Source organism: Lutra lutra, chromosome 1, assembly GCF_902655055.1.
Source record: "Lutra lutra chromosome 1, mLutLut1.2, whole genome shotgun sequence".
Classification (NCBI taxonomy): domain Eukaryota; kingdom Metazoa; phylum Chordata; class Mammalia; order Carnivora; family Mustelidae; genus Lutra; species Lutra lutra.
The window spans coordinates 208,512,494-208,540,479 of NC_062278.1; the positions used below are offsets into that span (position 1 = coordinate 208,512,494).

A 27,986-nucleotide genomic window follows, 5' to 3' on the forward strand; every position below is an offset into this window, starting at 1 on the left:
TCCCCGACAAGGGCTCCTCTCTTCCGGTTCAGCCCGCCTCGCCTCGCTTTTTCCGGTCTCAGTCCGGCGTGGCAGGGCCCCAGGCAGCTTTAGCCCTTTCAAGACTCTGTCATGGCCGCGCCCTGCCTCTCCTTCCGGCCTCAGTCTGTCATGGCGGCGCCTTGAGTAACAACTTCTAAACCTAACTCCTAACGATTGCCTGCTCTTCCTACCCTCCGGCTGCCATGGCGGCGCCCGAGGCTCACCGGAAGTACAACTTCGGAAGTGAGGCGGTGCTTCTGCCCGGAAGCGAGCGCAGCGCTGGGAAAGATGGCGGCGGCTGCGGCGGCGGTGGTGGGCAACGCGGTGCCTTGCGGGGCCCGGCCCGGCGGGCAGCCCAAGCCCGGGCCGCAGCCGCGCACCCTCCTCGCCGCTGGTCCGGCGCTCATAGCGAGCGGCGACGAGCTGGTCGCAGCCGTGTGGCCGTACCGGCGGCTGGCGCTGCTTCGGCGCCTCACGGTGCTGCCGTTCGCAGGACTGCTCTACCCCGCCTGGCTAGGCGCCGCGGCTGCCGGCTGCTGGGGCTGGGGCAGCAGCTGGGTGCAAATCCCTGAAGCCGCGCTGCTCGTGCTCGCCACCATCTGCCTCGCGCACGCGCTCACCGTCCTCTCGGGGCATTGGTCCGTGCACGCGCACTGCGCGCTCACCTGCACCCCGGTAAGTGCGGGCACGAGCCCGACCCCCGTCTGGGTCGGGCCTTGCGGCGGGTCCGAGTCACGACGTTCCTGTCGGTCCGCACCCCATCCCGGGCTTCCCGTTTGCTGGGCCTGAGTCCCCAACGGTGCCCTCTGGGTGGCTAAATCCTGGCCCCGCTACTGACTTACTGTGCGACCCTGACACAGGTTACTTCCCTTCCTTGGAATACCTCCCTGGTGTGGTCATTTAGATTCGATAGGGTAATACCTATAAAAAGCTCAGTGTAGGCTCCGGCATAGTCGCTCTTTGGTTTGGCTTGTTAATGCTAGTTGGCTTGTTATTGCTACCATACTAGAGAGTACTAGGTGTTTTTTTCTAGAAATGGTGTGTCCTTATCTTGGTTTTCAAAGTGTGAGGCTAGACCTGCGGCGTGAGTTTCCCTATCTGTGGAGCTTGGTTTGAGAACTCTGTTGTCCATTGCTTAGAGGATCTTGAAATGCACTTGGATTGCAGCATTTAAGAGTAGCAGGAACAGTTTGTCAGCAGATGACAACTGCTTGGAGCCTCTTCCTATCTGCCTCCAAGATGATGGTGGTGACAGTGAGGACTTCTGTTGGAATACAACGGCCTGGTAGCACTTCCGACCCTTAACCCCAAGATCTGTATAGGGAGAGCTGCCCTGGGTCAGCAGTTACTGTTGGTGACTGCACCACTGCCCTCTGGGCCTGCCTCAGTTGACACTGGCATATTTGGGGCCATCTAGGGACACCAAGGTCCCACACACCATGTGTGCGGTGCTGAAAAAAAGAGGGAAAGGGAAGAGCCTGAAGGGCTGCAGAAAGAGACGGAAGGCCCCTGTCTTTGACTCCAAACATGGACTGAATCCTTTCTCTTCTGAGAGAATGGTTTTCCCAACAAGCCTTATCCCAGGGGAGGGGCTCAGACTTACAGGTAGCTTCAGGTCAGCACAATGAAAGACTCCAGTGAGGGACCAGAAAATTCAGGGAAGTTGGAGGGAGCGTGACACCACCCCACAGTTCCAACAGTCTTTTGACCTACAGCTAAAAAGCGTGTTAAATTCTTCCAGGGATGGAGGACAAGGAGGAGCTAAATGACCACAGGGTGAGGATGGGCACATCTGGGTTTGCATCAGAGAGCTCAGACAGGGGTGCTTCTCTTTCGGTTTCACTTTCCCCTTGTGTAAAATGAGAACCGTCACACCCACTCGCCTTGCCACTCTGAGAAGCAGCAAAAAACTGCCAAGTGCTTGGTATGGTGGTAGCCCCATGTAGCACTTTGCCCTTTCTTCCCCCCACGGTGTTACCAGCGTTTGTTAAGTCTTTGTCGTTCTTTTCTGCCCACCCAGAGGCCCGTGGACTCCCCAAGGGGCAGGGCCTTTCTCCTTTCTCCTGAGAGTTACCCTTTTGCACCTTGCGCCGAAAGCACACACACCACAGGGGCTGGTGGCCGGTGCAGCAGCAGTGAGATGGGGGCAGCCCAGGCTTGAGGGCGCACTGCCTGACTCTCATCCAGCGACTCCAGGTCGTAGGTGCTGAGGAAACAGCAGTGAACAAACAGACAAAATCCCTTGCCTTCATGGTGCTGGTGGGAGAGGTAGGGCCTGCGCTCAGCTGCTGCTGCTGCTAAAAAGAGGAAAACCTGGGCAGAGCAGAGGAACATTGTGAGGGCCTTTCGTGTGGAGCCTCCTCCTGGGGTGGGGGTGGGGGGTCTCCTGAGAAGGTGACATTTGAGCCAAGGCCTGGAGCTGACTGTGTGACCCCATGTTTCAGGCAGAGAAAACGGCTCGTGCTTGAGCCTCCTTGTCCCTCGTCACTTCGGGACATGAAATGAGTAGTTGAGAGAGGAGATGCAGAGCAGCAGCAGCCCAGTGGGCTGTGACTGGGCGTGGGCCACGTGGTTTGAGGGTGCAGGTCATGCAGGGGACATTCTTCCTGTTTGAGTTCGGCAGGGCCCCAGGCACTGGGTGCTGTCCGTCACTGAGATTTTATGATAGGAGTCCAGACATGTGGTGAGGTTGTGTCATTGTCTCAGCGACAGACTGCAGAGTGGACAGGCCAGCGCCCGGAGCCCGGAGCTGGTGTGCTTGCAAACTCCCCAGGGCGGGGGCTGGGTGGGCTGTGGATCTGGGGGGTGGAGAAGGGCTCAGCTGTAGCTCTTTGCCTCTCATAGGAGTACGACCCCAGCAAAGCAACCTTCGTGAAGGTGGTGCCGACCCCCAACAATGGCTCCACTGAGCTTGTGGCCCTGCACCGGGATGAGGTAGGGACCGGCTGCTCAGCACGGGGCTTGGGTGGGACTCTCAGGCAATGACGGACGGACACCCCCAGGTGCGGGCCTTCTGCCATAGACAGCGCCTCCTCCCACAGGGCGAAGACGGACAAGAGGTGCTGTCCTTCGAATTCCAGAAGATCAAGTATTCCTACGACGCCCTGGAGAAGAAACGCTTCCTCCCTGTGGCCTTTCCCGTGGGGAATGCCTTCTCGTACTATCAGAGCAATAGAGGGTTCCAGGAGGACTCAGAGATCCGTGCAGCTGAGAAGAAGTTTGGGAGCAACAAGTGAGTCCTGGTGTCCCCATGCGTGGTGACAGGGCTGGTCCTCTGCCCATGGTCACAGCGTGGACGTCTGGCCAAGCCAGTGGCTCCTTTCCCACTTCTGTCCTGCCGCACTCCTGAGTCTTGGTGCCTGGGAAAAGGGGAAATGGGTTGGAGGGGTCCAGAGTACATGCCAGGTGAGGATGACGGCTACCTTTTGAGAAACGTGCTCTAGTCGTGTCTTCCCTGGACTTTCCTGCTGACAGGGACCCTGGTGGGCTCTCCAGCAGGAACACATGCGGCTCTTCATGGGAGCCTAGCCCGAGGCCCCAGAGATACTGTTGATCCTCGTTTTGTAATTATTGTAGGATTTCTCTTTGGTTCTAAATTTTTCTTTTAAGTGTCAGTTGTCACCGTGCTCCTTATACTCCTCCCAGCACGTTGGGAAGAGTGTTAAAAGGAGTTGTCGTTGATCACCATAGCTCTCCTCGGTACCAGGTGTGATGGCAGATGCCCTGTACACGCACCCTCCCTTTAATCCACAAAACCACCAGTGCCTACATGTGACTGGGAGGGGGCAGAGCTGGGCTTCAGACCCCCTTGTTCATCATCAGAGCCCCTGGCCCTGCAACCATGATAAGGCCTCCACCTGAAAACCCTCAGAACTTTTAGGGAATTCTTCCCTGACTCAATGTCTTTTTAAAAATTACAGCTGTATTATCATAAGTAGTGATGTAATGGGAAGTTTTTGTTTTTTTTTTTTTTAAGGATTTTATTTATTTGACAGACAAAGATCACAAGTAGGCAGAGAGGCAGGCAGAGAGAGAGCAGGGGAAGCGGGCTCCCCGCCAAGCAGAACCTGATGCGGGGCTCAATCCCAAGACCCTGGGATCATGACCTGAGCTGAAGTCAGAGGTTTTAACCCACTGAGCCACCCAGGCACCCCATAATGGGAAGATTTATAAGAAGTTTTTGCCTGTCCTCCCTGCCTGACCCCTGGAATGTCCCTTTGCCCACCTTCCCGACTCATGCAAAGTCACCCAAATAACACACAGTGGGGCCTGGTAGTTTTTTGTTCTTATTACAGCGGTTGTTTTTTCTCACACCCTATACCTGGGACATGTCTCCAAGGGCAGGGCGAGGTGGCCCTGGTTGACCTGGCTGCTCCCCTGGCCAGGCTGGGCCACCACACACAGTGCCACAGAACATACCTTTAGGCCCTGCTTCTCAAATCCTGGGACTTTTATGAAGGGAGTTTCAGGAAAATTTTAGCTCCAGAACTCCCTGCTCCGACTCGGGGTGGGGCTCAAGCCTCAGAAGACTCAGCAGTGCCCAGCTGCCGGGCCTTCTTTGTGGCAGCTTCAGGGCTCCCGTGCCACAGTCAGGTGCTCCTTCTCTGCCTGCCTTCTTACCCAACCTGATGACAGGTTCTTACACTAGCCCCGCTTGGGTGGGCGGCTGCCTGAACAGCCTGTCTGTTGCTGCTTCAGAAGCTTCACCTGGGTTCTGCGGAGGCAGGCTGCCAGCAGTTAGCAAGCTGGCCCCAGCGCTTCGGGGACAAGGAGAGCCGTAGTCGAGTAGAATGTGCCTTCTGGCTTCTCATTTCCCGGGGAGGCTTGCAGTGCCCCGGGTGGGGGGTGTCCAGGTAGGGCCTCTGAGGCCTCATACCTGAACAGGATGTGGGGGTCTGGTCTCTTGTAGGGCTGAGATGGTGGTACCTGACTTCTCGGAGTTGTTCAAAGAGAGAGCCACAGCACCCTTCTTTGTGTTCCAGGTAAAGCAACAGCTTGGAGCCTCTTCCACCCCTTTCTTCCTCTTCCTTGGGGCTTTCACAGCCCAAGCAGTCTCTGTCTCCAGCCCTGAAATTCTCTCTGTGTCCTCATGGGTCTGAGCCCCCGGGTGGAACGGCCCTTGGTGTGCCTTCCCAGCCTCCACAGGTGTCTCTGTGTGCTCCCATGGATGGCCAGGTGGGGGTGTAGACACAGAGGCTGTGTCCTGCAGGTGTTTTGCGTGGGGCTCTGGTGTCTGGACGAGTACTGGTACTACAGTGTCTTCACGCTTTCCATGCTGGTGGCCTTCGAGGCCTCCCTGGTGCAGCAGCAGATGCGCAACATGTCAGAGATCCGGAAGATGGGCAACAAGCCCCACCTGATCCAGGTGTGGCCGGCGGGGAGACGGGGGGGCGGAGACACCTGTCAGTCTTGGGGTGGCCCCAGCGCGAAGGAGGCACCTGCGTCATGCACACTGTGGTATCCAGAGCTGACGGGCCCTCACCTCTGCCCAGGTCTACCGGAGCCGGAAGTGGAGGCCCATCGCCAGCGATGAGATTGTCCCCGGAGACATCGTCTCCATTGGTGAGGCGCACTTCTGGTCTGTCCCAGTGGGAGTCCTTTCTCAGCTCCTCACGCCGACGTTCCTATCCCTTCCCGCAGGTCGCTCCCCACAGGAGAACCTAGTGCCGTGTGATGTGCTGCTGCTGCGGGGCCGCTGCATCGTGGACGAGGCCATGCTTACCGGGGAGTCAGTGCCACAGATGAAGGTGCGGGGTGGGGCATGGGGGTCCAGTCTACCCAGGTGTGCCATTGGCCCATTGGCGGGGGAGGCAGAGGGCTGGTGGCTGGGCCACCATCCTGCCCAGGCGTGGATAGAGGAGGGACGGAGCCCTGGCCTATGAGGCTAGAATAGGAGGAGGAGAAGCAGTTAAGTGGAAGCCGCCAGATTTCCTGGTGGTCTTGCCCCCTGGAGGAGGGAGAGCTGGGTGAGAAGAGGAAAGGAGGTGAGAGAGGCTGAGATTGTCAGGGCTTGTCCAGGGGAGGGACCAAAGACGTCAGGACTGAGGTGGGCTGAGGGAAGCCAGGAGCACACAGATTCTCAGGCCAATTGCCAGATCATGAGGAGTTGATACTAACATGCAGGTGGAGAGAAGACAAGGCGGGCTGCCGGGTCAGATATGCTGCATTAGGCCAGGAGCCCTGCGAGCGTGGGAGTGACTCTTGCGAGACTGGGGCCAGAGAAGGGGGCTGCGGCGGGAGCACCCTCGCCATCCTCTTTCCTCCTTAGGAGCCCATCGAAGACCTTAACCCTGACCGGGTGTTGGACCTGCAGGCTGACTCCCGGCTCCACGTCATCTTTGGGGGCACCAAGGTGGTGCAGCACATCCCCCCGCAGAAGGCCACCACAGGCCTGAAGCGTAGGTGCCTTGGGGGGTCTGGAGTGTCCTGGCCCCGCCACCCCCATCCCCAGCCACCCCATCTGCTTGGCTGTGAGGGAGTAGAGATGTACAGACACACATGATGCTGGTTTTGTTTGTCCCTGCAGCTGTCGACAATGGGTGTGTGGCCTACGTTCTCAGGACCGGATTCAACACATCCCAGGTGTGGACCCTTGTCTGGCTTTGGGGAGGGTTGGCCCCAGGGTGGGTGGCAGACTGTTGAGATGGTGGCTCTTTCAGACTCCAGAACATCACTGCCACAGACTTAATTCTGACACCAGGTACCAGCCTGGGGCCAGGGTGCGGACATGAGCCCTGCACCAGGCTCACTGTCCTCTGCTGGGGTTCTAGTGCGGAGCACACACAGCAGACAGGCTATTGCCATACACACTAGGGTCATGGTCAGATCACGCCCGTAAACTCTTCCCTAAAGTGTGATGTGGGCTGCCTCGTAGAAGTGATTGGCTAGACCTCTTTCTGGAAGACTCAGTCCCCTATCTCAGCCACTTTTTTCCCTGACCCCCAATTTCAGGCCACTGGTCTCTATAGCCTTTAGCTGAGCAGCAGCCACCAACCTACTTGTGTGGTCCCCTGTGTCATGGCTGCAGGACTCAACAGGTGGGCCCAGGCAGAGGGAGAATCTGGCCCTGGTGCTCTCGGGTGCAGGAGGCCAACCCCCGCCAGGAAAGGGCTCTAATCCTCTCGCTCTCTAGGGCAAGCTGCTGCGCACCATCCTCTTCGGAGTCAAGAGGGTGACTGCAAACAACCTGGAGACCTTCATTTTCATCCTCTTCCTCCTGGTCTTTGCCATTGCAGCAGCTGCCTACGTGTGGATTGAAGGTACGTGCTGGGGCCCCTTCCCTGTTGGTGGGCCCCGCCCCCACGGCCCCCAGGCTGGCAGGCCCCTTCTCTGCAGGCACCAAGGACCCTAGCCGGAACCGCTACAAGCTGTTTCTGGAATGCACGCTGATCCTCACCTCGGTCGTGCCCCCTGAGCTGCCCATCGAGTTGTCTCTGGCTGTCAACACTTCCCTCATTGCCCTGGCCAAGCTGTGTGAGTGCCTGGGACGCGGTTGGGGTGCTGAGTGGGCTGGGGCCTGGCAGAACCCCTGACCCTGGCTCCCCACTTCCAGACATGTACTGCACGGAGCCTTTCCGGATCCCATTCGCTGGCAAGGTAGAGGTGTGCTGCTTCGACAAGACAGGGACCCTGACGAGCGACAGCCTGGTCGTCCGTGGGGTGGCTGGGCTCAGGTGAGTATGGGTGGCCTGGGCCTCTTGCCTAGCAGGTGGCTTTCTAGGATCTTAAGGGACAGAGAACACCTGCTTGGAGCTCTCACCGTGTACACAGAAGTCTGATTGGAGGTGGGGGGCTCCCCTGTATTCCTCAGTGTGACAGCAGTGTGGTGGCTCCGCTCCATCCCAGGCAGCCATATGATCTCTAGGACATCCATGAGATGGGCACAGGTGTCACGAGGACCAAGACTGTGCATCTCTCTCAGCCCCTGCAATGACTGGCATAGAGTGGGGGCCCATCCCTCATCCTGGCCTGCAATTCCCAGGGGTCGCTCTGCTCCATAACCAGCTGTTCCCTCTCTTTACAGAGACGGGAAGGAGGTCACTCCTGTGTCCAACATCCCTGTAGAAACGCACCGTGCTCTGGCCTCATGCCACTCCCTCATGCAGCTGGACGATGGCACCCTTGTGGGTGACCCACTTGAGAAGGCTATGCTGACAGCTGTGGACTGGACTCTGACCAAAGGTGAGGGGCTGGAGCTTCGGGCCCAGCTGGGATGAACGGCCAGCCATAATACCCCCAGGAAGACGTACTGTACCCCTCAGAGACACCCATGTGTCCAACACAGGGGCAGGCAGGCCCACAATTCTGATGGTCCCTTAGGTGGGTGGGCGCAGGCTCACGTCTGACCTGAGACAGTCCACCTCTTGGGAGTAGAACCTGCCCCACCCTGCCAGAAGCCATGGGCAGGGTCCTTTGGGAACAGTTCTGACCCTTCCTGGAATGAGGAGCACTCCCCACATCTCTCCACACCCTGTAGGGTCTGGGTCTGGGGGTCTGGTGGGGGAAGAGGGGCGGAAAGGGAAGGTGGGGGCTTGGCTGCCTCTTTGGAGCGAAGGCCCTCAGGATTCGTACTTATTTGTTTCCAGATGAGAAAGTATTCCCCCGAAGTATTAAAACTCAGGGGCTGAAAATTCACCAGCGCTTTCATTTTGCCAGTGCCCTAAAGCGAATGTCCGTGCTCGCCTCCTATGAGAAGCTAGGCTCCACTGATCTCTGCTACATCGCGGCTGTGAAGGGGGCCCCCGAAACCCTGCACTCCATGGTGAGCCAGCCCCGGCCCCGGGGGAAGGGGGGCGCGGGGCGGTCGGTGACATCCCCTGCGTTCCCTGCAGTTCGCCCAGTGCCCACCTGACTACCACCATATCCACACGGAGATTTCCCGGGAAGGAGCCCGAGTCCTGGCGCTGGGGTACAAGGAGCTGGGGCACCTCACCCACCAGCAGGTAAGGGCCCAGGCTTCCTACCTGTTGGCCCCTTGTCCATGAAGCCTTCTGTTTCCTGCAGCCTCACCATGAGCAGGCAGGATTCTGTCTTCCTCCTTCTGGGCCTCTCCCTTGGCAGGCCCTGAGTGGCACTCAGCCCCGAGTCCCTTCTCTGCTACGTGCCCTGCCCCTTATGGGGCCCCATCCCATCCTGGCTCTTAAGGCCACTCCCTGCAGAGCACAGTCGGACCCCACCTCCATCCAGCCTCTTACCCCACACCCTTGGGTCCTCACACCTCCCCAGGGATCATCAGGAGGCACCTTGGATTCCTTTCTCCAGCCCAGTCTGTCCCTGCCCTGCCCAGCCACCCCGTTACCACATGGTAGTGGCGTGGCTCCAGCTCTGTCACACCCCATGTCCTGTCGGTTATCGGCCCTCCTCCCACCTCCGCCATCAGTACTGCTTTCTCTGCTTCCTCCTTACCTCTCATCCATTCCACTTCTACCTGATGGCTGAGATATCCTTCCAGAATGCACAACAGGTCGTGGCTCAGTGCCCTCCCCTCAGAACCAGCCTGCTCGGTGCCACTCCCTGAGCTGGTCTGCCCTATTTCCGTTTTCATTTCTTGTGGCAGTTAATGTTCTGATTTTTGTGACTTTCTTTATTATACATCTTTTCTGGTAGAAGGCAAGCTCTGTGAGGGCAAGAATTTGGGGTTTCTGGTATATTCCAGGTGAGCATGTGCTCAGTGAAAAATAAAAAAGGGTTTGACTTTACTGTCTTGAAAGCTGAGTTACACAGGCTCGTGCCCTGCTGTTGCGCACAGCAGGGAGTAAAGGCCCTGTGGTGGGGGACCACGCAGCACTGCCGAGGCCCCGTGGGTCCAGGGTGCCTGGCGCCCTCCCCACTTCTCACCTAACCCTCAGATGTTCCTCCTGTAAGGATGGGCCTGTCCTGACCTCCCCCCACCGCAGCTCAGAAGTAGAGCAAAGATGGGTCATGAGGGTATCCCTGTGTCCCTACACAGGCCCGGGAGATCAAACGGGAGGCCCTGGAGTGCAACCTCAAGTTCGTCGGCTTCATCGTGGTCTCCTGCCCGCTCAAGGCTGACTCCAAGGCTGTGATCCGTGAGATTCAAAATGCATCCCACCGGGTACAGCTGCTGGACCCCTCCCCACTGGGCCCCAAGGGTGTGTGGGCAGGTGGGTGGGTCTTGGCTCCTTCTTCCAGAGAGAATGATATGGTAGCAGAGGACAGTTCCTCCCTCAGTGGGGCAGGTCTCAATAGCAAGGGTGTCTTTCTTGAATTTTGGCCGAGCGCCATCACGGCTCCGGTGCTGATGCTGTCCCGCATCTGAGGATGCTTTGGGACCTCGCCTGTGCCCACCCTTCTCAAGTTGCTTCCTTGGCTCCCAGCATCCCTGGGAGGTGAGGGCGATTCCCCCACTGCACCCCATTCCAGAGAGGAAGCGCTGGGCTGGGACAGGGAATGTGGAGGCAACTCGAGGACAGGCCACATCCATCTGTCCTGTGGTTTCTTTTTTCTAGTTTGGGACTCAGGATGCAGTTTAGGCTGTGGGAGGTGAGTGAGCAGTGTTAGAGGTGGTGACATGAGTAGCCCCCACCTGGCCCTCAGCCATCACAGCCCATCTTCCCGTCCCCAGGCTCTCCATGAAAAAGCTGGAGCATCCTTCCCCGACTTCCTGGGGCAGCTTCCAAGCCAAGAGGGTCCACGGCAACGGCTGGTTCTTAGCCTATATTACAAAGAAAGGCTGTGGGTGTTTTCAGTCACGTATACGTGTATCCATCTGCATAAAACGCTACCAGGTTGGGGTGGATTGTGGCTCCTGGAAGCCCATTCTGCATCGGAGCCAACACCTCTTTCTGTGGCTCTCTTCAGGGGGGCCTCAGCTACCAGGTCTCCAGGCTAGAGCTCTGACCTGCTGGGCCCTGCCCCCATTGAGCCTCTGTCCTCTCCGCAGGTGGTCATGATCACTGGTGATAACCCGCTCACTGCCTGCCATGTGGCCCAGGAGCTGCACTTCATTGAAAAGGCACAGACACTGATCCTGCAGCCTCCCACAGAGAAAGGTGAGATACTGTGGGGCTGTAGGCTAGGGGGAACCTGAACCCAAGAACAGCCCCTGTCTGGTGGCCTGCCGGCATCTCAGGCCTGAGCGAGAACACCCAGTGTCATCCGGAACCTGTGACCCCAGCCTGTGGAACACAGCCACGCCTTGTCAGCACGCTCGGACCCAGGGCCCGAGGAGCTCCACACCTGCATGCCCAGCAGCGTGTGGGCCATCACTGGGTTTGGGATCAGGGACGACTAACGACCGGAGTGCTTGGTTGTCATCAGACCAGGCCATGTTTCCTATCCTCATGCCTGCTGTGGGCCTGGCACGCTGCCTGTGCGAGGTGAGGGCTCCCCTCCTTAGCACAGGGATGCTGGCACTCTTGCTCGGCATGGGCAGACCCCAGGCAGAGGGCTTGGTATGTGTGACTGTGTTGATCTCTCTGCCCCATATGGGAGGCTTTATCATCCCTGTATCACGGAGGAGGAAACGGAACAGGTGTGCTGTTGGGGCCCCCACTTTATAGACAGGGAGATAGAAGTAAACTCACCCTACCTCAGTCACTCAAGTGACACTGTGACTAAGGATTTGAACCCAGATGTCCCGACCCCAGAGCTCACGGCTCTGGTCACTTCTGAGTACCCAAACTGGCTGCAAATGGTGGCCCAGAGTAGAGCCTACTGAAGGGCAAAGACAGCCCCAGCACCTCCCAACTGGTAGAGTGTGGAGTCTGTCAGATGCCGATGGATGGTGCCTGGCTGGAGAGCCACACAGACTGCAGGTCAGAGGAGGGTGCTAGCTTCTGGAACGATGCCAGGTTCTAGAATTTTCCAGCCCTTCTAGTCTGCACCGTTGGTCCCAGATCTCTCTCATCTCTGTCTCGGCTCCAGGCACTAAACTCTTGCGGAGCCTGGAGATTGTAGGCAGGTGGCCCCGAGGCGGTTAGCAGGACCACCGATTGGCAGCTGAAGCTGCTCAGCAAAACGGCCACAGCAGAAGCCAGGTGGAGATTGGTTTCCCTCCTGGCCAAGACTTCCCGGATGAGCCACATAGTGCCGGAAGGCGTCCCTCAGCCCTGCTGCTTTAAGCTCAGCGTCCATCCATCTAGAAAGAGGAAGTGGCTGGCAAGCAGGGTCTGGCCCCAAGGAAGTGACTCAGGGGGCCCTGGCCCCAGAGGAGCAGGGTTTCAGGCAGGCCCCAGGCTCAGGGGTGCCTTGCCCCTGAGGTTAGGCCATCTGGGTTTGAATCTGACCATCGTGTGGTCTCAGGCCAGTGGCCTAGGCTCTGGGTACTCGAATCCTTTATAGCAGAAGGTTCTGTGAACGTCTGGGGTTCCTGGGGTCTAGGGTGCAGGTGTGGACAGGGAATGCTAGGGCTAAAGAGGGGTGAGGGCCAAGAGGGTACTTCAGAGAGATGAGACTGGGGCGGCTTAGGTGGGGTCCACGTGAGGGGGACTTGCTGAACCCCTCTCTCTGACCCTGGGCTCTGGCCCTGCAGGCCGACCCTGCGAGTGGCGCTCCATCGATGGCAGTGTTGTGCTGCCCCTGGCCAAGGGCTCCCCAAAGGCACTGGCCCTGGAGCATGCGCTGTGCCTCACGGGCGATGGCCTGGCCCACTTGCAGGCCGAGGATCCCCAGCAGCTGCTTCGCCTCATCCCCCACGTGCAGGTGTTCGCCCGTGTGGCCCCCAAGCAGAAGGTGTGTACAGAGGAGGCAGTGGGGGAGGCAGGCAGTGCCCTGGGGACGGCGCACAACCCTCACTCAGCCTGTCTCTGCGCATGTAGGAGTTCGTCATCACCAGCCTGAAGGAGCTGGGCTACGTGACCCTCATGTGTGGCGACGGCACCAATGACGTGGGTGCCCTGAAGCACGCTGATGTGGGTGAGTCCCATGAGCTGATGGACTGTCCCTTCCATCACTGTTCTGCCCACGCGAGCTTGGTGTCAGAGATGCGTCACCGAGGGAGTTCTTTGAGGAGGCAGTGAAGGCATGGGGCAGGCGCCAGTGGGACTGAGGATCTGAGGAGCTGTAGGCCTGGAAGGGACACTGGTATCTGAGCAGCAGTGCAGGGGTATGGGCGTGGCGGGTACCTGGGCTTCTCTGGGAACATCGGGAGCCAGCGAGGCTCCAGGGGCAGACACAGCTGGGTTCAGGCCTCCTGGCCTTGTGTGGGGACCAGATGGGGGGCTGAGGCCAGAGACCAGGGAGAGCTGAGACAGGTGAGGATGCACAAATGGGAGCGGAGGCATTTGCCAGTCCTCCATAGCCTTGGTTCGCTGTCAACAGAATGAGGTCAGCAGGTTGGTATTTACAGACCAACCTGACCGTATGTGGTGGCTCAGTCTGTTAAGCATCCAGCTCTTGACGGTGGCTCAGGTCGTGATCTCGGGATTGTGAGATCAAGGCCCATGTCAGGCTCCAGGCTTGGGATGGAGCCTGCTTGAGATTCTTTCTCCCTCTGCACCTCCCCTCCCTACACCCCTCACCCCACCCCTGTTCACATGCACGCTCTTGTGGGGACACACACACACACACACACTCTTTTCCTCTTAAAAAAAAAAAAAAAAGAAAGAAAGAAAGAAATCTACCTGATGTACTTAATAGCGTTTTCCAAATCCTTAACTGGTTTATTAATTGACAAATACGTCCTAGAATATGATCCTTGGCAGTAGACCATGGAAATCAGCGTGCGTGCGTGCGTGCGTGTGTGTGTGTGAGAGAGAGAGAGAGCGCGCGTGCGCGCACACAAGCACGGGAAGCAACAAACAGAGGAAGGAGAAGCAGACACCCTGGTGAGCAAGGAGCCCAGTACGGGGCTCGATCCCAGGACCCTGAGATCATGACCTGAGCCGAAAGCAGAGGCTTACCCCACTGAGCCACCCAGACGGCCCTGGAAATCAGTTGAGTGTATTTGGGTTTTGCTTTCCAAATGCAGAAAGTAAGGTAGATGCTCTCTGAGGCACTCTGTGGGGAGATCAGCTGCGATGGGGAGGTTTGGCTCCTGTGAGCAGACATCTCACTCAGCACAGGGCCAGCAAGCCTGGGGTGACAGGCCCCTCTAGGTCCAAACACACTCACATACGTCCCCTAGGTGTGGCGCTCCTTGCCAACGCCCCTGAGCGAGTTGTTGAGCGGCGCCGACGGCCCCGAGACAGTCCTGTCCTCAGCAGCGGTGGCGGCCGGGCCCCCTCCAGGGCAGCCAAGCAGAGGTCAGGGCTCCCGCCCCCCGAGGAGCAGTTGGCCTCTCAGCGGGTGAGTCACAGGAGGTGGGGGTTACTGGCCCCCTTTGGTGGCCAGGTCTCACCCCCGCTGCCTGTGCCGCAGGACCGCCTGAGCCAGGTGCTGCGGGAACTCGAGGATGAGAGCACACCCATCGTGAAGCTGGGGGATGCCAGCATCGCTGCCCCTTTCACCTCCAAACTCTCCTCCATTCAGTGCAGTGAGTCCCCCCACCCCGGCCCCTCCCCCAGGCCCATGCTGATGCATCCCCACGCCCACACGTTCCTCCCCTCCTGTGCCCCCGCTGCAGTCTGCCACGTGATCAAGCAGGGCCGCTGCACTCTGGTGACCACGCTGCAGATGTTCAAGATCCTGGCACTCAATGCCCTCATCTTGGCCTATAGCCAGAGTGTTCTCTACCTGGAGGGCGTCAAGTTCAGTGACTTCCAGGCCACGCTGCAGGGGCTGCTGCTGGCCGGCTGCTTCCTCTTCATCTCCCGCTCCAAGGTGGGCTGAGGCACAGGCAAAGCAGGGGTTCCCTCCCCAGACCAAGAATATCCTCTGCCTCTTTGGGCCGGCTAGGGAAGATGGTTAAAGGCACCACCACGTGTCACCCGTTTGTCTTCCCAGCCGTCCTCAGGGTGGGAATTGTAATCCCGCATGTTACAGATGGGGATCAGGGGACAGGCCAGGTGCACGCCGAAGCTCCCCCAAATGACACGACTTGGCCCCCAGCACTGTCCACCAGCTGGGGCCTCAGGTGGGCTACACAGAGCCTACAGGCAGATAGGACAGATGGGGAGATGATTATCAAGACCACTCAGAAAGCATTCAGTGTCAGTGGAAATACAAAGTGGGTCACAGGCTACAGGGGACAGCCTCGGGATCATTCAGGGGAGCCTTTGTAATCCCCGAAGAGCTAGGTAAATTTCTAGGAAGGAGGCAGAAAGGGCATAGATAGGGGTGGGCTGATGCAAGAAGCATGCAGGGGCTGGAGGAAGTGGGAGGTGGGTTGTGTCAACCATGAACACCCACTGGGTCCCAGGGAGGGCTTTGGTTTGTTCTAGAACAAGGGGAGGGGAGTGGATTTTAAGCACCCTGTGGCTGCTGTGTGGAGTGTAGGTCTTCAGTGAGGGTGTGGTGGGATCCCAGCTAAGGGGCTGGGGAACCAGCAGGGACCTGGGGTCTGGTGCTGACTTGTAACCTCCAGGATTTGGTGACTGCTCTCTACATGAGTCCAGCTAGGAGGCTGGGAGTGGCAGGTGGGTAGGCCCAGGGTGAGCCTGGACCCTGAGCCGCCCCTACCCTGCCACTTCAGCCCCTCAAGACTCTCTCCCGAGAGCGGCCTCTGCCCAACATCTTCAACCTGTACACTGTCCTCACGGTCGTGCTCCAGTTCTGTGTGCACTTCCTGAGTCTTGTCTACCTGTACAGTGAGGCCCAGGCCCGGAGTCCTGAGAAGTGAGTGCTGTCCTGGCCTGGGGCTTGGGGTGGGGCAGGGTGCTCCTAGGGGCGGCAGTGTCCCGATGGTGGTGGGTAGAGGAAGGCGAGCACGCAGATGTGGCCTGACCGGAGGGGTTGGCCAGGCTGAGACCTGGCTTTGTGCAGGGATGGTGCGGGTCAGAGAGTGACCCTGTCCCCTCTGTGTCACTGCAGGCAGGAGCAGTTTGTGGACCTGTACAAGGAGTTTGAGCCGAGCCTGGTCAACAGCACCGTGTACATCATGGCTATGGCCATGCAGATGGCCACCTTTGCCATCAACTACAAAGTGAGGCCCCGCCCCTGGCGAGTTCGCCCTGCCCACTTTTGGGTGCCTGTAGCACATGACTGTCCATCTGTCTTTCCCCACAGGGTCCACCATTCATGGAGAGCCTGCCGGAGAACAGGCCCCTAGTGTGGAGCCTGGCCGTGTCGCTCCTGGCAATCGTGGGCCTGCTGCTTGGCTCCTCGCCTGACTTCAACAGTCAGTTTGGCCTCGTGGACATCCCCGTGGAGGTGAGTGGCCCTGTGGGTGTGGCCCCAGGGCTCAACCTGGGCCTGTCCGAGGGCACCCAGCTCACCAGTGCTCTTTACCCTGCAGTTCAAGCTGGTCATCGCCCAGGTCCTGCTTCTGGACTTCTGCCTGGCGCTCCTGGCCGACCGTGTCCTGCAGTTCTTCCTGGGGACCCCGAAGCTGAAAGTGCCTTCTTGAGATGGCAGTGCTGGCACTTGCTGCCTGTGTTAGTGCCGCCGGGCAGGAGCCCCAAGAGGGAACACTGCCCCCATGGTGAGGTGGGCCCGGCCTTGCCACCAGGACAGACCAGAGCTGGGACCGCCCCACAGCCACCTGAAGGCCTGGCTGGCAGAATCAGCCCTGATCCGGCCCCTTTGGTAAATAAAGCCGCATCCATCATTTTAAGAAGCCCTACCTCCACCTGTGTCTGCACTACTGGAGAGGTTGCGGTCCTGGCCCCCTCCCTGGGAGCCACGAGGTCATTGACAACAACCCCTGCCGTCCGGATATTCAGTGCTTAGATGGGCTGAGCTCCAACCCCAGAGGGTTGTGATATTTCCTAATTTGACAAGCGCCTCCCTACGTCTGTGGTGTTTCAGCTTCATCTTCTCTTCTCTTAGGCACTGGTGGAAAGTTTTAGGATCAGTGGCATTTTCTTCTCTTCAGTAATATGTGAAATAGCAGCACTCCTTCCTCTCACGTGTGTTAGATGTGAGGAAGTTAAGTTCAAATTGTTGCAGATGCTACTACCTCTGGTCACGCTTGCCCCAAGGGCGCCATTCATCATCTGTCTGCCCAGCTTTGCAGCCCAGCTCCGCCCTTGTACCGACACCATCCTTCCTTTCAGAGGGCACGCACTCATTGCAACTCAAGAATTGTGAAGTAGGCAGCATGAAAGCAGAGTCATGGCTGTGGGAGATGTCCTGCCTTCTCAACAGCTAAGAACTTTAGAAAGTCAAGTTATAAACCTGTTTCTATTTATTTACTTACTTATTTATTTAAAGAGAGATAATGGGTAGGGGTAGGAGTTGGGTGGGAGAAGGAGAGAGCCTGAAGTGGGCCTCGATCCTAGGACACCGGGATCATGACTTGAACCGAAGGCGGATGCTTAACCGAGTGATTAACCGGGTACTCAGTAAATCTGTCTTTATATCAAACTAGGAGTTCCGCTAGGGGTATGGATGCATTTTTATGACTTGGACAAGCTGCGTGTGAGAATATGAGGCCTGGTATCCAGGCCTGGGCTTGAAGACAAACTCTACCTCACCACCCTCACCCCCTCACCCTGAGGGGCTCACCACCCTTTCCCATCTTCACTCCTTGGTCATCCTCAGCAGTCTGTCCCTGTCCAGCTTCCCTATCAGGAGGACTGTAACCCATATCCCATGGAAAGCCCTGGGTTCCAAAGCAGGAAAAGGGCAGGGACCATCAGTGAATGACTGTGAGCATCACATGGGCCGTGAGCACAGACCAAGGTTTTTGGAAATGTAAGGGTGCTGGAACCCACCAGGCAGAGGGACTATTGTGATCACTTGCAATCCCTGAGACAATTTGAGCCAACTGGGAGGCAAGAACTCTGAACTTGGGATTTGTTTGCTGGGAATGATTCTTGGGGTGCTCAGGGTGGAGATCTGTGACCCCCGTTCCTGAGAGAGGTGCTAGGGGCACTTCTGGCTGTACTGTAATGAGGGGCTTCAAGAGTCTGATCCAGTTTCCAAAGTCACTGGGGTTGCCCTAGAGCACTGGGGGAACTTAAGATCCCACTGGAATAAGGCCTGCCACCAGGCCTCTCCACCAGGGGGCATCATGGACCCAGTGGAGCCAATATGGGTTCAGGATGCAAGAAGCCCTTGGGCAGGGAAGTCGCTACGTCGGGGAGGATAGAAGATACAGGGATAGGCGCCCCGGACATGAGTGTGCTGGGGCTTTGGAGCCGCGCAAAGATTTGGCGGGGATGGAGCCATGGGGGGTCCAGGTCTGGGATGATCACACTGGAATCTCTGGCCCCACAGCATCTCCCATGTCTGTGCAGGGCGCGCGGTACGCGCTTCCGGGCCTCTGGGGCGTGGCCAATCGGCGGAGGTGTAGCTGGGGGCGGTGCCTCTGCTGAGCAGGGGCGTGTTCGGTCGCGGGGCGTCGCTCCACTGGGCGGGGCTACGCGGAACCCGGGTGGCGGTGGCGGCGGCGGCGGCCGCGGCAGGAAATCGGGGCAGAGCCCCGCTGGCGCGAGATCCCGCCCCACTCCCGGACCCCGCCGAGAGATCCTCGGGCCGGGCCATGGACGCAGCAGAGCCGGGTAGGCGGTCCGGGATATGGGATGCGAGAGGGACCTCCCCCAACCGTACCCCACTTCCTAAATTGAGTGGTCTCGCCTGCCCTTTCCGTCCAGAGAACGGGGAAAGGAGTCCCAAATGGGAGGGACGCCAGCATCCTCCACTGTGGGGACCCCCCAAGCCGAGAGGGGCCCAGAACATCATTCCCTGACCCCCTCCCCCTTTGGAGTCTTCACCCCGGATGCCTGGGGGAGGGGGCCCAGGAAGGGGAAGTGGCCGCTTCTGCTTCTGATATTTGTGATGGGGGCAGGGTGTCACGACCGCTGATGGAGAGGCCGACGCGGCAGAATCTCCACCCGGCTCCTCCATAATCAGGGGAGGGGGCATTGCTGATCTGGAGCCCACAGAAGGGGGGCTGTGGCAGAAGTGTGGCAAGGTCTGACTTGTATTTCCGGCTGTCTTTGTGTCTCTGCTGTGCATGTCTAGTGTCATTCGGTCTTTATGTTCCTCTGGTTTCAGTCTGCCCATATGCGTTTGTGCCACAGGCTCTGTGCCGATCTCTCCCACGTGTATTTCCATCTGTCTGGCCTGAGGTCCATGTGGTTCCATTGTCAAGCTGGCTCTCTCCCCAGGGACAGTGTGGCTGCATCTGGGGCATCTGTTTTGTCTCTTTGCTTCTGGGCCCATGTGTGTGTGGGTGTCTCTGTTCCTCCGAGCAGCTGTCCCAGTGCTGGGTTGTGCCTGAGTCCATCTGCCTGCCCTGAGTTGGCTTCACCTCAGGCAACACTGCCTCAGTTCTGACTCTGACATCAGCCCCCATCCCGGACTCTCTACAGGTCCAGAACACTCTCTGTCTCTCTCTTCCCAACCTCCAAACAGCTGGCTAAGAGCCATGGTGTCGGGGCCTCGTGGGTGGAGGGAGGCTTTGATTGGCCCATGTATGACACTCCCCTCCCCCAGGGCTACCCCCGGCTCCAGAGAGCAGGAAGAGGTACAGTGACATCTTCCGGAGCCTGGATAACCTCGAGATCTCCCTGGGGAACGTGTGAGTCTGAGCCTGGGCCAGCCCCAAATCCCTAACCATTTAGGTGCAGTAGGAACCTATAACATCTGGATCCACTTACCTAACAACCAGAGAAGTCTAAGATGGGTCCTTCCAAAACACCTGGAAAATCCCAAAATTCAACCCCCAAATCCACTGGAAATTCCCAAAATGGTTCTAGGACCCCCATATATCCTTGTGACCACTTAAAACATTTGAGATCCTTATAATCCCACTCTGTGGACCCCAGATTCACCTGGGACCTTTCAAACTCAAGTCCCATTTAGAAAAAAAAAGGAAAGAAAACAAACTCATTTAATCCCCCCCCCCAGAACCACTCAGACCTCCCAGATACAAGAGATGTCCCAGAGGTGAAATCCAGGACCATCACTCACACTGCTCTGGGGCCCCCCCAACAACCCCTAAGCAATTCCCACCGGGTGGAGGGTGGCATCCTGACGCCCTTACCTCCCAGGACCCTTGAGATGCTGCCTGGAGACCCCGTGCTCTCAGGAGACCCAGAGTCTGACAAGACCCCCACAGCCAATGAGGTGAAGGGTGGGACCAAGGAGGCAGGGAGGAGGGGGTCTCCAGGGGAGGGGCTCTAGGGGGTTGAAGCCCCTCCCCCGCTTGCTCCTGAATGCTGTCTCCCTCCCCCTCAGACCAGTGAAACCAGCCTTTGGAGTCGCCCCTCCACGGAGGGTCCGGCACCCCTTACAGGTAGGGGACTTTGAGGTTGGGGAAGTGGGGGCAGAAAGGAGTCCTTCCTTCAGCTAGTCATCAGCCCCTGCCTGTTCCACACACCAGAGACACGGCAGTATAAACAACAGAGCTGAGCCCCTGCCCTCAGGGAGCCCAAGGCTCGGTGGAGAAAAGGTATAAAATTGCAACTGGACAAGATCATAAAGGGCTGTTTTGGGGAGCCATAGGGTGTAGAATAGGGGTCACTGGTCTGGCCAGTCTTGGGGCTCAGGGAAAGCTGCCACAGGTCAGGGTTCAGAGGTCAGAAGTCCAACCTCCTGCCCCAGGGGAGGAGCTGGACTTGCGGCTCATTCGGACCACGGGTGGCGTGGATGCAGCTCTGGAGTATGCCAAGACCTGGAGCCGCTATGCCAAGGAGCTGCTGGCCTGGACAGAGAAGAGAGCCAGCCTTGGTGAGGGCCGCTTCTGCCCGCCCCCAGGCCCCAGGCAGTGCCCACATCCTGCCCAACTCAGACCCCTGCTGTCTCCCCACCAGAGCTGGAGTTTGCCAAAAGCATCATGAAGATCGCCGAGGCTGGCAAGGTGTCAATCCACCAGCAGGTAGCCATGACCAGACCCCTGCCCCGGGGTCTGAGCCCTCCAGAACCCCAGCCCTGACCCCCTAGATCCTCAGCATCCTCCAATGCCAACCCTCCCCCCACCCCCACTCCCTCAGAACCACATGCCACTGCAGTACATCTACACCCTGTTTCTGGAACACGACCTCAGCCTGGGAGCCCTGGCCATGGAAACAGTGGCCCAGCAGAAAAGAGATTACTACCAGGTGAGGGGGCCCTGCTGCCCTAACTATCCCATTCATACCTCCCCAGGGGGAAGGCACTTAGCATCAGTGCCATTTTGCTGATGAGGAAGCTGAGGCCCAGGGATGCTGAGGAACTTGCCCAAGGTTACCCAGCAGAGATTCAAACCAGGCTTCCTGTGCAATTGCAAAACTGCTTTTGTTCCTTTGCAGGGTTTGGGGGTGTTGGTGAGGGGGGATGGGGCAAAGCGTTGAGTGTTCCCAGGAAGAGAGCTTTGGGATCTCTGGGTCCAGGCTTTAGAAAGGATGAGGTGGAGAGCTGGAGGGTGGGGGAGAGTGCAGACCCCTGAGAGGGTCCAGAGGATGAAAGGCACGTGGCAGAGGGGAGCAGAAAGACCCGGCATGGCCCTGAGGCAGCCCCCCCCCCACATCTATCCTCCTTGCCAGCCCCTGGCGGCGAAACGAACTGAGATTGAGAAGTGGCGGAAAGAGTTTAAGGAGCAGTGGACGAAAGAGCAGAAGCGGATGGTGAGGCCTTGGCAGGGTGGGTGGGTGCACACCTGCTGGGCTGACAGAGTAGAGGAAGAGGTGCTGATGGGTTCCCTTCTGTCCCTGCCCCCACCCCCCACGGCCCCAGAATGATGCAGTGCAGGCGCTGCGGAGGGCCCAGCTCCAGTATGTACAGCGCAGCGAGGACCTGTGGGTTCGCTCCCAGGCGTCTCCCGAGGACCCGGCACCCCAGGCCTCCCCAGGGCCCAGCAAACAGCAGGAGCGGCGGCGGCGATCTCGAGAGGAGGCCCAGGCCAAGGTGGGGACCTAGCCCCATACCCCGCCAGAGCTGCAGCTCACCCCGCCCCACACTCTGTCCCACATGTGCCCTGGCCTGGTCTTCCCAGGTGCAGGAGGCCATGGCGCTGTACCAGATGTGCATCCGCGAGGCCAACGCGCGGCAGCAAGACCTAGAGGCCGCCAAACAGCGGATCGTGTCGCACGTGCGCAAGCTGGTGCTGCAGGGGGACGAAGTGCTGAGGCGGGTGAGACCCTTTCCCACTGCCACCCCACATTCTCCTTTGGCCCCAGTTGAAGGCCCTCTGCCCTAACCCATCCCCAGGGCCTAGGACTCCTTCTCCCTAGGCGGCCAGTTTCCACCCTCAGTCCCTGACCACACGTCAGCCTCGGCGTCACCCGTATGGGGTCCTGTCTCCCTCTTCCCCCTCCTCCAGGTCAGGCTCTGACCAGGATCCCCCAGCTGCTACTCATTGCTCGCCCCGCCCCCAAACCCTGGCCGCAATGGCGACTCTAAAGGTCAGGCTCCGCCCCTCTGACTGCTGTTGGTCCTCCCCTCCCCTGCCCGGCTCCCCCCCTCCCCCGCCCCGCCCCGCTGCAGGTGACCCTGGGACTGTTCAGGCTCCGAGGGGCGCAGGCAGAGCGGGGACCCCGCGCCTTCTCTGCCCTGGCCGAGTGCTGCGAGCCCTTCGAGCCCGGCCAGCGCTACCAGGAGTTCGTGAGGGTGCTACAGCCCGAGGCCCCGCCACCCCCTCCGCCGGCTTTCTCCTTCCAGGAGTTCGTGCCCGCTGCGCACAGGTGGGCCTCCCTCGGGGAACAGGGTCAGGAATGAGCCCCAGAGACAGTTGCAGGCTGTTGGCACCACAGGTTGAGTACTTGGGGGTCAGAAAACTCAAAGCCTCAGTTCTTGGATTTGGTTGCCAAAGCGCTTTTGGGGGTGGGTATTCCAGTTCTGGGAGAGGCTGAACTTTAGGGTCACTGAACTGGGTGCTCACTGGTGTCAAGGCTTCCAGACACAAGTGCTTCGAGTTGGGTCCTCCTTGACGCAATGCACAGGTGTTGTCATCCCAGGGCAGTTTCCTGGTCACCAGAGCCCTCAAACCTCTCCTTTCAGCTCTCCTCTGGACACAAGAAAGAAGCTCTCCTGCCCCCCACCACCACGGCTGGATGAAAGTGCCTCGGAGGCAGGCCCCTGGGAGGATGCAGGCACAGGCTGGCAGGGTGAGCACAGTGAGAGGGAGGCACGAGTGGTGCCGGAGCAGGGGTCCATCCTAATTGACCTATTCCCTCCTAGGAACTCCAGGCCGGACTCCGGGTGGCGATGCGGACAGTGTGGGTGGTGGCAGCGAGTCCCGGTCCCTGGACTCTCCCACTTCCAGCCCAGGTGGGGCTAGGAGCTGGCCCTAACCCTCCTCCAGTCCCCAGTCCCCGACCAGACTCTGACTTTCCACCTCTAACCTTTCACTTGACCTTTGACTTACCTGCATCCCTGACCTATTTTCCTCACCCTCTGATCCATTCTCTTGAGCCAGCTTCTGAACCACCCCCCAGATTGCTGACCTGTTCTCCAACCCCCAGTCACTGACCTGACTTTCCTCCTGACCTCTGACCCTTTCCCCAAGGGCATCTGTGGGTGGTTCTGGAAAGCCTAAAAACCAGGAATATCTCCTTAGCCCTGGAGCTTCCCCATGACCCCTGTGACCCCCGACCTCTGTGACCCTCTGACTCTAGGCTCTGGCACAAGGCGGTTGGTGAAGGTCTCATCCATAGGCACCGAGTCCTCAGATGACTTTGAAGAGCGAGACCCTGGTAAGGCTGGAAGCAAATCGGGTGTGGTGAGGGGTGGGTGGTGGACCAGACACCCCTGACCCTGTGTCCCCGCAGACCTGGTAGATGGGCTGGAGAACGGCCTAGGAAGCCCCTTCAGGAAGTGGACGCTGTCCAATGCGGCCCAGACCCACCGGCTGCGGCGGCTCCGGGGCCCAGCCAAGTGCCGCGAGTGTGACGCCTTCATGGTCAGCGGGACCGAGTGCGAGGAGGTATGGCCTGGGCCCATCAACCAATGACCTCTTCTGACCCCAGTGGACCTCCCTGACCCCAGGCACTTCCCTGACCTGAAATCCCTATGCCCCTTCTGCCATTAGGACATGCCCTGATATAAGGATGTCCTATGAGTCTCCCCCACTCCCCAGAGGATCCCTATGACCTCCCTGCCCCTGCTGATCCCTGCTGACCTCCCAACCCTGTGACATTCCCTTCAGTGCTTTCTGACCTGCCACAAGCGCTGCCTGGAGACTCTGCTGATCCTCTGTGGACATAGGCGGCTCCCAGCCCGGACCCCCCTCTTTGGGGTTGACTTCCTGCAGCTACCCAGGGACTTCCCGGAGGAGGTGCCCTTTGTGATCACCAAGTGCACAGCCGAGATAGAACAGCGTGCCCTGGGTGTGCAGGTGCTGCCCTGATTCTTGACCACCCCCAGTAGTGACCCGGCACTCCTGACGGCCAGTTGGTAAGCCAGATGTTTGTCTCCTACCCCTGCCCTACAGGGCATTTACCGGGTCAGCGGGTCCCGGGTCCGCGTGGAGCGGCTGTGCCAGGCTTTTGAGAATGGTCGAGCATTGGTGGACATGTCAGGAAACTCGCCTCATGATGTCTCGAGTGTTCTCAAGAGATTCCTCCAGGAGGTGGGTACTCAGCGGCTCGGGGGGGAGGGGCTGGGCGGGCTCAGGCTGAGGACCCTCTGCAGCCCACCCACACCCATGTCCCTCCCACCATTCCACCCCCAGCTCACTGACCCCGTGGTCCCCTTCCACCTCTACGATGCCTTCATCTCTCTGGCTAAGACCCTGCATGCAGACCCCGGGCACGACCCTGGGACCCCCAGCCCCAGCCCTGAGGTTATCCGCTCGCTGAAGACCCTCTTGGTGCAGCTGCCTGACTCTAACTACAGCACCCTGCGGCACCTGGTGGCCCATCTGTTCAGGTGTGCACTGTCCCCGACCTTGAAATGTGACTTCTGACCCAAGGCACGGATCTGTGACCCCGTCCGTGGACATAACTACTGACCTCTGGGACTGATCCCTGATGCTGACTTCTGATCTTTGCATGTGTTTTCTGAGCTCTGAATTTTAATACGTGACTCTAGACTTTGGGTGCCGACCCCAAACTCCACTGCCAGGCAGGTAGCTGCTGGTCTCAAACAATGACTGGGACACTTAGCCATGACTGGGGCGGGTTGCCATGAGCCTGGCCTACGGCTCCTCTCTGACAGCCAATGACCACATATTCTGTGCTCTGATCTTTTTCCTCATACCATCCCCAGGGTGGCTGCACAGTTTGAGGAAAACAAGATGTCTGCCAACAACCTGGGCATTGTGTTTGGCCCAACACTGCTGCGGCCACCGGATGGTCCCGGGACAGCTGGTGCCGGCCCTGTCACCTGCCTACTAGACTCTGGGCACCAGGCCCAGCTCATTGAGTTCCTCATTGTATACTACGAGCAAATCTTTGGGATGGACGACCTCCCCATGGCCACTGAGCCCCTGCCCCAAGACCCCAGTCCAGCCCCCGGACCTCTCCTAAACAACCCCCAGCCACCACCCTCTGACCTTGCTCCAGATCCCCTGCCCCCAGTCCTAGCATCAGACCCCGACCCAGACCCTGAGCCCCACGGTACCTTGGAGAAGCATCCTGAGGCCACACCTCCTGAGGTAGGAACCCACTGGGCCCATAGACATGGGGAGGGCCTTCTTTCCATTTAATCTTCTCTCTCTCCCATCTTCCTTCCATCACTTTGCCTTTAAACTTTTCTCTTTCATTCCCTCTCTCCCTAAAAGTGAGGAATGGAGTGGTGGGTGATAACAATGGAAGTAATAATGAAGGAATGACAGGTACAGTTCTGCAGAGTTACTAACATAGGTGATCATTTATTCCTGCAACAGAATATTTCTTGAACATATTCTATGTATCAAGCACTGTTGAAGCAGGCATTACAAATACAGCAGTGAGTAAATTATTCAGAGACCCCATCCTTTTGGTGACTGCATTCTACTGGGAAAGAAACCAACAAATAAGAAATATGGTATAATGTCAGTTCATAGGACATTACAAGGTGACAAGTACTATGGAGAAGAAAAGAAAGGGTAGTGCAAGGTAAGAGACATGGAGGGGCACCAAGGAGAAGTGGAGAGCAGTGTGTAGCAGTAAATAGGATGCTGTGGCCAGGTCTCCTGGAAAAGGTAGATTTGAGCAAAGACTGGAAAGATGTGGGGGAGGATTGAGCCAGGTGGAGATCTGGGGAAGGGGATTTCCAAAGGGAATAGTCAGTGCAAAGGCCCTGAGGTGAGAGCATGCCTGTTGTGTTTAAGGTGCAGCCCCAAGCTGTAATGAATTAGTGAAGAGAAGGTGGTAGAAAGTGAGGCCAAAGAGGTGTCTGTGGAATGCCATGCACCATGCACCTACTATGTATGGGCATTTTATAGGCCTCCTATTATCATTACCACAGCCCTGAGAGGTAGATACTGTTAGTGAAAACCATTTACAGATGAGACTCCTACTGGTGGCTTCCCTGTCCCTCAGATCCTGCTACACACAACATTCCAGAGAGCCTGCACCTCCCCTGCATGGTGGCCCAGAGCTGGCAAAGGGGTTGTCAGTGAGCGCTGGGTCTCAGAGCCATGGAATGGCTCAAAAAGTGCTCAGGACATGTAGAAAGAACTCCAGCTGCTGTTAGCATTTAGCTAAAGGATCAAATGAAGGATATACAGATACATTGAAAAGCAGGTGTGCAGAGTTGCTGAGCAGAGTAGGGCGGAGACAGGTTGGTGACCTGCTACTCATGCGGACATGGCTAAGTCACTCCCTGGGCTGGCTGGCTGCTGAGCGAGGGTGTTCCTTTCCACGTGGAGCCCATAGCTGAGATTAGTAATACTGCTCTTCATAAGGGGATAAGCAGGATTACTATAAAGGGCATCGTCACCCCAGATACCAAAACTGCCAAAGACCTTTTACATATCCAGGAACAAACCCTCAGCTTTCCAAGAATCTCAAAAAACTGGGATTTTATTGTTGGGGTTTTGGTCTTGGGTTTGTTCCTACAGATTCCAACTCCACAAAGTGACCAGAGAGACATGGTTGAGGACACCAGAGAGGAGGGAGGGGAAGGTAAGTAGTTGGGGGGCAGCCCAGGAGTTGTAGGGGTGTTCTTGCCTGGGGTGGCTTGGCTGAGAGATGACTCCCAGGAGATATCCAGAGGACTTAGGGGTCCTTAGCAATGACCATGCCATCCTGCAGTGTCCAGCCAAGGTCCAGAGGACTCACTGCTGGGGACACAATCTCGTGGTCACTTCAGCCGTCAGCCAGTGAAATATCCCCGGGGCGGCGTGCGGCCTGTCACCCACCAGCTGTCCAGCTTGGCCCAGGTAGCTTCCAAATTGAGCGAAGAGACCCCTGTTGCATCAGTGACCCGAGGGAGTTTGCGGAGGCGGGGACCTGGTCCTGTCACCTCCTCCTCGCCTGAGGGCAGCCCTCTGCGCCGCACCCCACTGCCCAAGCATTTTGAGATCACCCAGGAGACAGCCCGGCTCCTGTCCAAGCTACACAATGAAGCTGTGCCCAAGGCCACCTGTTGTCCAGACCCCCAACCTGAGGAAGTCGAGGACCATCTCTGACCATCCCAGCATTCTGACTGAGGAGTAAAGGACTGAGAGGGTGTTCAGTGTTGCGGGGGTGGGGGTGGAATCTGGAGAGTTCCTGTAAGGAAAGACTACATGGCCTGGGAGACTAAAATCCTTGTTGGGACAATATACCAGGATTCCCCCGACTAGACAAAGGTCACTGCCCATTAGGGCCACTCAGGTTCAGAGGTGAGTCGGGGTCAGTACTCAGGGTCAATACGAGTCCTGGGATCCTTGGTGTCCACCGTAGTGTCTGAATCCTGAACAGGGCTGCCTTTTGCTACTTTGGATGTGGCCAGTCCCCCACTTCTGCCTACTTCCTTAGCTGACCTCGGGTGACCAGCTTTTGGAAGGTGTGGGCAGCCCGGACTCGACGTCCTGGTGGTACCCGGGGTCTGATGACCTGGGAATAAACTGGGTCCCTTATCCTTGAGTGTCTTTCTTTGCCAGGCGAGGCTGATGGGAGAGATAGGTGAGGGCC

The 27,986-nt window shown here is 58.2% G+C and overlaps 2 protein-coding genes across 4 annotated transcripts; both read left to right on the forward strand.

The window, feature by feature from the left end:
- The first annotated feature begins 283 nt into the window (after positions 1-283).
- On the forward strand, positions 284-16,636 carry ATP13A1 (ATPase 13A1). The gene is made up of 26 exons (XM_047696155.1): positions 284-696; positions 2,866-2,955; positions 3,063-3,253; positions 4,931-5,003; positions 5,231-5,386; positions 5,514-5,583; positions 5,662-5,768; positions 6,290-6,419; positions 6,548-6,603; positions 7,154-7,280; positions 7,357-7,494; positions 7,574-7,694; positions 8,045-8,202; positions 8,607-8,782; positions 8,853-8,963; positions 9,971-10,096; positions 10,925-11,033; positions 12,515-12,714; positions 12,801-12,897; positions 14,108-14,268; positions 14,341-14,455; positions 14,546-14,742; positions 15,554-15,696; positions 15,892-16,003; positions 16,087-16,230; positions 16,316-16,636. The coding sequence occupies exons 1-26, from the start codon at positions 310-312 to the stop codon at positions 16,424-16,426; spliced, it is 3,606 nt and encodes a 1,201-aa protein (XP_047552111.1). The 5' UTR covers positions 284-309; the 3' UTR covers positions 16,427-16,636.
- A 1,730-nt stretch (positions 16,637-18,366) lies between these two features.
- GMIP (GEM interacting protein) lies at positions 18,367-27,932 on the forward strand. 3 transcript variants are annotated; one of them, XM_047696167.1, is made up of 21 exons: positions 18,367-18,524; positions 19,462-19,546; positions 20,019-20,094; positions 20,206-20,263; positions 20,572-20,697; positions 20,781-20,845; positions 20,961-21,068; positions 21,492-21,572; positions 21,682-21,852; positions 21,941-22,078; positions 22,432-22,628; positions 22,945-23,051; positions 23,125-23,214; positions 23,562-23,639; positions 23,715-23,869; positions 24,092-24,280; positions 24,377-24,514; positions 24,617-24,813; positions 25,153-25,540; positions 26,930-26,993; positions 27,123-27,932. In XM_047696167.1, exons 1-21 carry the CDS (start codon positions 18,506-18,508, stop codon positions 27,497-27,499), a joined length of 2,907 nt encoding a protein of 968 aa, XP_047552123.1. In that variant the 5' UTR covers positions 18,367-18,505; the 3' UTR covers positions 27,500-27,932. The 3 variants fall into 3 exon arrangements, with proteins under 3 accessions (XP_047552123.1, XP_047552133.1, XP_047552143.1); XM_047696177.1 differs by lacking the exon at positions 18,367-18,524 and adding an exon at positions 18,576-18,937; XM_047696187.1 differs by lacking the exons at positions 18,367-18,524; positions 20,019-20,094.
- Positions 27,933-27,986: the final 54 nt, after the last annotated feature.